This window comes from Mytilus edulis, chromosome 5, assembly GCF_963676685.1.
Source record: "Mytilus edulis chromosome 5, xbMytEdul2.2, whole genome shotgun sequence".
In the NCBI taxonomy this organism is placed as follows: domain Eukaryota; kingdom Metazoa; phylum Mollusca; class Bivalvia; order Mytilida; family Mytilidae; genus Mytilus; species Mytilus edulis.
Window position 1 is genome coordinate 38,364,433 of NC_092348.1, and position 10,026 is coordinate 38,374,458.

The window sequence follows — 10,026 nt, forward strand, 5'->3', positions numbered from 1 at the left end:
GGGGCATGTAAAAGTTGAATATATGCCGCACAGCCCTGTATTTTGACCTTTGAAAAAAATAGTAGTGCATATAAACTTTCCATTCTAGTATATAATTTTTTCAAAACTACATAGTAAAAGTGGTACAGTTTAAGCCGTAAAAGGAGTTCAAATGGGAAATTGCATTGTAGATATTAACAGAAATGCAACCTTAAGAATGCAAAATTACTGTAATAATAAAAGAACTGTTCCTTTGCTTTGTGGGTATTCACCATTTTTGTTTGTGTATTAACTGAATTACTTTTTTTGTGAGTTTTTTGTTTGTGTATTATCTGATTTTGTGTCATGGATGAATACTTCACATCCTTTGTTTTTTTATTGTATTATATACATTAAAAACTTATGAATATATTTTTTCTGATGATTAACAGGTCAAATGATGATACAAGTTTTGTCCAGGTCAATACATAGTGGAAAGTACATAAAGTATTATTTATTTATTTATTAAAATCTAAATTTGTCCTCCTCTTCAAAGTAAACATTGTATTTCTTCCACTTCCAAGTTGATCTTTGACTTCTCCTAGGATGGCCCTCTGGAAACTGATATTCTGATAACAAACCTATAAAATGAACAAAAAGATTTATTTTCCTATGTTTATAAAGCAATTTTTAAATTGTTGTATATCTTATTATATTAAAACAAATTTTACGTATGCACCACAGGATTTGTCTATGGATCAGGCCATACCCCTTTCATTTCACTTATTGTTAAGGATTATGTACCCTCGTGTTGATTCAATGCTGAATATATGGAAATTTTATAGAAAATCCACAGCATTTACCCTAAATTCCGGGCTTGTACTCTCATATTTGGCAATTAGATGACTGATAGATATAGGATTATTGCATGCAGTGCTAGCATTGATTTCCTTGAAACAAGTTTATTAATGTAGCTATTGGTTAAAACAAATAAAAATATGGACCAAATCAAATACACCTTTTAGGGTGCACTCGACTTTAGTGACTCAGCACAAGGTATTTTGGAATTTACAGGTTGGTTAGAGCTTTTTGTAAAATATAAACACTAGCACATCATAGAAAAGCAAGTCAGTAATCTATGTTTTAAATTTTATAACAAAATTCTTGGTTTATTTGCCACAAAGACTTTTAGTACTTTAAGTACCGTTACTCTTTTTTTTCTGTTAAATGCAATGAAACAGTAAATAATAATGCTTTTCATCAAGTTTCCCCTTGGTATATGTACAAAATGGCCTATCTCTTTTATTCATTATATCTGTAGTTTTGATACAATTGAAGTTTGAAAAGTACATACAAAAATGGCTACAGAAGGGGTCCTAAACCTTAATATCCTTTTAACAGTTAAGATCCCCACCCCTAAACCATATACATCCTTTATTGTCATAACAAGATACAGTGTACCATAAATATAATTCTTATGTAAGCTTCGTGCTATCTAATGTCTCAATTTGGAAAACTATGACTGAAACTGTGGATTAATTATTATTCATTAGAAAATTTTAAACAGGGATTGTAATTTATCATACCAAATAGAAAATGCAGACAAAAATGTAATTCTATCATATAAACAGTTATGACATGTATATGAAATGTAAATGTGGATTAATAGGTAATATGAAGTATCTAGCATATCAGCACTATTTCAACAAGATCTATGTCTGAAGATTTTGAGTAAAATTTTTACAACCTCATAAATTCATAAGATAATTATTTCAAAATATGTCTGCAAAAGCTAAAAATATTGTCCAAAATGCATTGTGTAGACATGGACTACACTGTACATACCATAATTTTTTTATAGGCCTAATAGGTCATCAGAGGTTTGATCTCCAGCTACATGTAGGAAAGACCAAAAACTTTACAATTGGTGTCTGCTGCTTCTGCCAAACATAGGTCATTTCAGGTGAACAAACTCCTTTGAATTGTTTTACATTTGTGATTTTGGACCTTATATAGCTGACTATGAAGTTTGGGCTTTGTTAATTGTTAAAGGCCTTACAGTGACCTATACTAGCTGTTAATTTCTGTGTTATTTGGTCTCTTGTGGAGAGTTGTTTTGTTGGCAATCTTCTTTGTTTATCTAATAATATATATGTACCTGCTCTATAAGCTTGTCGTACTAAGTTTTTAACTTCTCTATGCTGTTTATAACATAGTCCAGATATTTTCTTTGGTAACTGTTCTCCCTCTGGGGTCAGGAACTGTCTTAGTATTAACACATCCTTAATTGTAAAAACAGAATTATTAATAGTATCAAAACTATAATTTTACAAACATGTCTGTCAATGTCTGTATGTGGTTTAGATAATTCCAACAATTACAGGATGATTATTTAGAGGAGGGGTGCAGGTTTCATCTGTTGCTGGGCCAGCTTTATATTTATTTTTGACAGGAACTTTCATCCTTTCTTTGGCAAGATAATTTGTTTCAGTTCTTTTTAAGTCATGTACAATGTATTACAACCAGCAAGAAAATCAATCCCCAAAAATTCGTCTGGCTCCTCCTAGGAAATCGATTCATTCAATTGTTGTTCTCCCTATCACAACCTTTAATTGTTTAACAAAAGAAAAAAATATTTAATTAAGTTAATTTTAATAGTTCAAGTTATCTGTTATCATGGTCATGTCTGTAAATGATTTTGATAATTTAGTAGTGTTTATAATATATGTGACTGTGTGCCTTAATTTCTGGATTAAATAAGAATGCAACCATTATTGTCCTTAGAATACCCCCACAAATTGAAATATTGGAAAAGAAGTCTAACAAATCAAAGAGTTGCTCATCAACTCATCACTGTTATGACTGTCAAGCTGCTGACCAAACACAAAGTCATTCATGGTATTAATGGAGAAATGTGTGACTAAAATTTTTCAAATTTCATTGTATTGAAAACTTCACAGCAGATGTCTGACACATTACAGCTGATCACTGCCAAGCTTAACCAGATATGAAGTAATTCTGTTACAATAGTTGTGAAAAGTGTAATGGAAATATGTGTTGGTCGAATGCACAAACAAGGTGAATGACTTACAATACCTCACTCCTAGATTTGGATTTAAAGCTATGTGCAAATTTTTTACCTAAGTTTAATTGATTAAAGATCCAGTAACAACATGGCTGCTAAACAGACTGAAAACTATGGAAGTGTTCCTATTCACTGTCATAGGAGGATAATAGACTCTATAAACTATTTTTTTAATTATACAATGTATGAGGGCAAAATCTACTCACACTGAAAAATTGCATCTTTATTATTTGATTTGAAATTATTCAAGTTAGATGTAAAAAGTTGAAAGGTTTACATCTTCTTTATTTAAAAGGCTAGTAACTTCCAAGGAAAGTTTTTCTATATTATTACTTTGACATGCATGCAATTGCAACCTGTTGTGTATGAACCAGGGAAAAGTTTAGCAGGGGCCTAGAAGCCAATGCTACATATATACTGAACATTGGGTTGGGCCCATAAAACTTTATGAAAATGCCCATAGGGCTTTACCTGTAGCCGGTACATACATTTTAATATTGTGGCAGGTTGGACCCCTAGTCAGAACTATTAGTCGTATTACCTGGTAACCATTGTAACTAACTAAACAGAATTCTCACTATTTGTTCAAACATTTATTGATGTTATACATTACTTACTGTATATTTGAGTTTAGGATGTAAATCTAATCTACATAAGGGACAGGCTACTGTATTTCCTTCTACAGTTTGTGGTTTCAGGAGTTTACTGTGATCTACTGGAATTATGTTTCCTTCAATCTGTGAAAAGAGTTCAATTTTTTTTTAATTCATGGATCACTTTACCGGGTATTATGCTTTATCTATTATACTGTCATGACTGTAGATTCATGGATATTTTATTTCATGGTTTTGCCAAAGAAGGCATATATATCTATAGAAAATTTCCAATTCTTAAATATCTTAATTCTTGGATCAACTGTACCGTCCCATGAAATCCAGAAAATTGTTATCTATAAATGTATAATAATGAATCCACAGTATTGATTCATTTCTTATCCTCAATGTTTCTCACAAAAATGTTCTAAACCTTCAATATATGGAACATATGCCTTGTAGATTGTTCTTGTTGTGTTTTCTGTGTCAATTTCTCATAATTTGCAGATAAATCATTTTTACATTTACACTGAAAGAAGAAAACATTTATAAATTAATTAGATTTGTTCTATTTAGTAAATCTGTAAAGAATGTGGTATGGGCTTTCTTCATTGTTGAAGGCTGTACGGTGACCTATAGTTGTTAATTTCTGTGTCATTTTGGTCTCTTGTGGAGAGTTGTCTCATTTGCAATCATACCACATCTTCTTTTTTATATTAAACAATTTTTCAACATGGCTTTACATGTTCCATTAACATGATTAACCATTTGTAGAACTTTTATAAGCCACATGATAGCTATAGGTTATGAAGGATACATTGCACTCTTTCATTTTTCATCCCCAAGGCCTTTTAGCATCATTGTAATGCGATGCTATATTTCTTGAAAGTGATACTATCTGAATTGGTTTTCTTATAGATTGTGTTATTGATGTGATGCTATAATTTTTAGAAACAAGATGGTATCTCAAATTTCCCTGTTAAGCAGGATGCTAAATGAAATATCTGGAGAGAACACTGACTTCTATGACCATTTTAATCATTAGTGCATTTATTTCCAAAAAGGAATTCTATTAAATCATACTTACAACAGTGGTATTGCCCTCTGTTTTCTCTATAACTGTAATATGAAAAAAAATATTTTTACTAACCATGCTAAAAATTAAAATTAAAAAGATAAATAGATTCTAATCCAGAACAAAGTAATACTTAAAATAGACCACTCCTGTATGTAATTAATTCAAAAAAATAAAATTCATCAGCCATATTGTCAACCCTTGAGTATAATGTTACTGTACCTGTCCTTCTTTTTCAGACCTCTTTTCTTATTTACATGTTCATCAAATGAGGAGACATGGTATGATTGCCATATATTGATAAACATCGGAGTTTAGTATGACGTCCATTATCACTGTACTATTATGCATATTTTAGGGGCCAGCTGAAGGACACCTACGGGTGCGGGAATTCTCGCTACATTGAAGACCCATTGGTTGCCTTCGGCTGTTGTTTGCTCTATGGTCGGGTGGATGTCGCTTTGACATATTCACCATTTCCTTTCTCAATTTTATTTAATCTAAAGAATCAGATATAAAAAATTACAATTCACTGTTTTAGTAGTTTACAAACTTTATGATCTTTATACATAATTCTTTGTTTTTTTTCTCACTTGTTTGTACATCATGTACATTGCAATGCTTTTTAATTTGATTATCATTTAATTTATAGTTTACAACACGGTTCATACTTTTTGTACTAATTGGGAGAATTTTCTCATTTAATTCACAATTTCTTCCAGATTCAATGATTTTAAATTATAAAATCTGATGTAGATCGATATGCATAGCCTACAAACATGACAAAGGTAGAAACATGTATGATACGCCTCACACAGTCTTAGACACTGCCTTAAACAGTCAGGGGACTTACTTAAATTAGTGATTTTCTAAATCACTGATTCAAGTAACATTTTGTTCATAAAGGTTGAAAGTAAGAGTTGTCTTTCTTTAATAATCACCTATTTAAGTAGTACAAATTTATCACTAGACTAAGTGATTTAATTTTATTGTACTTTTAAATATAGAATACTAATGATCCAGGGACTAATTATGTTTCTAAACTTATCAGAACCAACATCTGTGTTGTCTAGGATGACCAGGTCATTTCAGGTGATGACCTTGTACTGAATCTAGGAAAATGACATAAAAATCACTTGTTTAAGTACCATACCTCAATTTCCTTCCTAAAAATCACTTCTTTAAGTATCATTCTTTTAATAACCCCCACTAATTTCAACATCCCCGAACAGTGAATTTTTTATCGCGAACAGTAGAATTTTATTACATAATCTGAAAGATGAAACCTTGAACTTCATAGGAAAAATACTCCCACTGCTGGGAAAAATTTTGAAGAAAGTATCAGTTCATTATGTAAAGCCATTATTATAGCATTTTTTCAACCAAAATAAAAATTTTAGCTAAATGATAGCATCAAAGGCATAAACCTTGCTACTTAAAAGAAGCAAAAAATTCATTTTTTTCAATTTTAATAATTAAAAGATATTATTTAACATCTATCATGTCTATGTGTTTAAAATTTTGAAAAAACTACAAAATCCTAATTTGTGACAAAACTTCGAATTTGCTACTCAAATAAGTGATTTTAAAATCACTTATTTCAGTAAGTCCCCTGACTTGTTAAACCATCTTGCATTTCATGTGCCAAAAAAATATGACCACTTGACGTTACAAACTTTGTGATATCACATGCCCAACAATGACATCATTTGATATCAAGGATCCGGAAATTTTTTCACCTAATTTCGGTCATTTTGAGATAACATAAAACATTTAAAAGTTGGTGCCCTTTCAAAAAAAATTTGTCAAAATCACATTACTGAGTATGCTCATACTCATAGCCTCAACGAACTTGCTGTTGCTTGCATCCCATTTATTTAAAGGGATAGTAGCTACGATTTTGACATAATTGAACAAGTTTTAAAAATGAAATGATTTTAATGACTCAAAACGATAAATTTTTCGGACAAGGCTAATTACATTTCTTTCGATTTAGAAGACAAAATTGAAACCGGATGTTTTGGGAAATTCTAAAACAAGCAATTCCGGACTCATTTCCGGGTTTGGTCTTGTTTATCAAAATCGCAGGAAATCATTGGCTTTTTAATTTTTTACCTTTGATAGTGTTTGAATATGAATGATAATACTTCCACTTGCTTTTAAATAGCATGAAATTATTTTAAATTTACGATTCAGTGTAATCTGTGAAAGAGGATTTCGACATGTGTATACCATAGTAACAAAGCATGTGTGTTAGTAGTGACAAAATACTTTTTTCTACGTAAATTAAATCAAGTTTTAATTTAATTTTAAATCAGAATTGACAATTGTCTTAGCTTAAAAGTAATCTAATAACATGAATAATGAAGACAGTTGTTATGGAATTTTAATTTCTAAATAATATTAGTTCTGACATGTCTGAGCTTGTGATCAATAGCCAGGTGTGAATTAAAATCACAGGTACATGTAAAGAGATTAGCGATCATTATCCAATACTTCCCAGAGGCATTAATATAGTTATTAGAAGGGCCCTCAGGATTATAACACTTTACTGGAGTGGCAGTTTTATAACAGGAAAGGGATAACAAAACAAAAAACAAGTTCAAAATGGCGATTTAGAAACTCAATCTCAATGAAATGACCGAAATTATTTCTGTTGGAAAATAAAATTTGTCCTAAATCCCAATTCCACGTTTAGGACATGTAGGACAAACACTTTCAGTTTTAGGACATGACTGACAAATATGACTGTTTCTGGACCCTTGTTCGATATATACATATACATAATTTGTACATGTATGTCAGTGGTCTCGCTAGCCCAAAATAGAAGGGCGCCGCGCCCTGGGTGCCCTCAGCCGCGCTCTGGGTGCCTTTATCCGCGCCCTTCTGCCCTGACGTCTTTTTCCAAAATTATCTTGTGCCGTTTTGTTAAAATTTTGTTTCATCGATTTCTGATCTCCAAGTTAATTACATATATGACACCTGTGCGATTGCCCCCAGGTTATTCATGTCATTACAATCGATTACAATGATAAAGACTTCAAACGTGTTAATAACTAGGTAATTTAATTAGGACAATGTATCTTTTTGTCATACTTTTGATGAATGTGTCAGCGAGAGTGTTTAGCTTGGGTCGGCATTTTCGATCTCCAAGTCACAATGGAAGAGCGTATATAAATGAAGACTTTCATGACTTTAGAATTGAATTTAACTTAAGTCATCAAAATAAAACTATGCCTTTACAGAAATGCCTTCCATCTCAACTTGTTAGCGACAAGCACAGTTTTTAATTAACCCAAACGTGGTGGAAATTGATTTTGGAGTTACTTCCCCTGTTTTACCTTATTACAAATTTATGCTATAAAAATATTATCTAGTATCAAAAATAGGAATAAATCACCAATTGAATATATAATAACATAATAATGTTACCTTAAAGATATTAAATGTCTTTGGACATATTAAAAAATATATATTGCAATTTCTACTTGATAATTATACTTTTAGCAATCCATGTTCTAAACATTGTTAAATTAGTAATGCTCTCAGTTTCAATTAACCGACCGTACAAGGGTTGTATAAAAAGTATAGCCAGTCAAGGTCGTTAAAAACTTCCATTTGTTGTATCAAATAAAACACATTATAAATATGAAGATGTACTATATCATTCATAACTACACAAACAATGAAATAAAGACTATAGTTGAAAAGCATCTTTATTTAAAAAAAAAACCATATACAGTAAAAAAAAAAAAAAGAGATTCGTTAACTCGTGATACACACAGAAACGTAGACAAAAAAATGAGCAGTGCCTTTTCTTATCATAAAAAGTGCCCTGCCCTCCACTGGCACCCTGCCCCTTTTGATTTCTAGCTAGAGCACTGTATGTCATCATGCCTAATGACGTTACATTTAGGACAGTAGGAGCCATCAAAGAAAAATATTTCACTGTTTAACATTCACTATTTTATTCGAAAGAGATACAGAAATGATAAATTTGCATAAATTAAAACATGGATATGTGTCCCTCTCGTACAGTGTGGAAACATGTGTCCCTCCAGAAGCAGTCTACACCTTCCCTGAACCATCATGAACAATTTGTTTACATTTATTTTAATTATCATATTTATGGTGTATCATAGAGGGAAAAAAAATCAAAGACGAATAGGTATGCTCCATAGTTTGAAAGGTATTAATGTCAAATACAAAATGAGCAGACAGTACTCTCAGACTCTGATCAGTAGCCCTACAAATATTTTTACAAGTTCACTTGCTTTCTCTTCTGTGTTTAGTTGTTGACGTTGTAAAATGTCTGTAAGAGGAGATGCATGTATATCTTAGCAACTGCTGAACTGGTCTAGAAATGCTGTATATTTGTTGAATGACATTCATTGTCATTTGAGGACAACAACAAGACAAGATCACTTTTCAATATTTCTTGTCGTTATCTCAATGCAACATGAAATGTGACCTGTTAACTTCGTTGTTCTAAACATTTAACTGACTCGATACTAATTTCTAATACAACTACAATCTTCGGTTCGTGTTTGTCCAGATTCCGTATTTACCCAGCAGTAAAACTCGATTTTTGATAAACGTTTACATTTAATTATATATCAATGTACAATAAAAGATATTATTAAAAAAGAAATGAATAGAATTGAATCGAATACACTTTTTCTTTCAAAAAAGTATACACAAAGATGTTGTTATTGCAACATATGTTGTTTTATTCATTAATCTCTAATTAGGTACAATGTAGTCCAAATAATTATGACGTCTGGTAAGGCTATTTTGATTTTTTTTTTCTGGGACGCCTTCCTACGAAAAAATTAAAATAGCCTTGCCAGACGTCATAATTATTTGGACTAGGTACAATGTACCAGGTAAATTACCTGTGGAAATTAAAGAAAAATAATTATTTATATGAAAGATTTAGATTTTTTTTTATATAGTTGGAAAACACGTATCAAGTATTATAATTAAGTGTTTCGAATAAAGAATTTCTAGGAAAAAAAATCATTTTAAAGGAAAAGATTGTAAAAAAAACCAGTATTCTTGATTTTTTTTTTAAAGAATAACTTGATTATTAAAGCATTTAAAACAGATATAAGAAGATGTGGTGCAGTCGGAAACCAGGTTGAAATAGAAAAAAGAATCGAAGCTCTCGATTAGAGAAGGCGATAAATATTTACTGTATTGTTTACTATAGTGACAAATTTTTAAAAAGTTAATAGAAACAAACAAAACTGCAATTTTCTTCTCAATTACGAGGTGTTTTATTTCAAAAACACCATTTGCATAAGTTTTCAATT

At 31.0% G+C, this 10,026-nt stretch overlaps 1 protein-coding gene across 1 annotated transcript; it reads right to left on the reverse strand.

Annotated features, from left to right (window-relative positions):
• Positions 1–461: 461 nt before the first annotated feature.
• On the reverse strand, positions 462–9,190 carry LOC139523625 (large ribosomal subunit protein mL66-like). The gene is made up of 5 exons (XM_071317790.1): positions 8,986–9,190; positions 4,724–4,755; positions 3,661–3,780; positions 2,117–2,240; positions 462–599 (listed from the first exon to the last, which is right to left on the reverse strand). Exons 1-5 carry the CDS (start codon positions 9,107–9,109, stop codon positions 484–486), a joined length of 516 nt encoding a protein of 171 aa, XP_071173891.1. The 5' UTR covers positions 9,110–9,190; the 3' UTR covers positions 462–483.
• Positions 9,191–10,026: the final 836 nt, after the last annotated feature.

Coding starts and splice junctions, on each gene's coding strand:
- LOC139523625 (XM_071317790.1), bottom strand. CDS start 9,109: ATGACAATGAATGTCATTCAACAAATATACAGCATTTCTAGACCAGTT. Junction 4,756..8,985: donor AACTAAACACAGAAGAGAAA/GCAAGTGAACTT, acceptor TTCATATTACAG/TTATAGAGAAAACAGAGGGC. Junction 2,241..3,660: donor ATCCTAAACTCAAATATACA/GTAAGTAATGTA, acceptor TTTACAATTAAG/GATGTGTTAATACTAAGACA.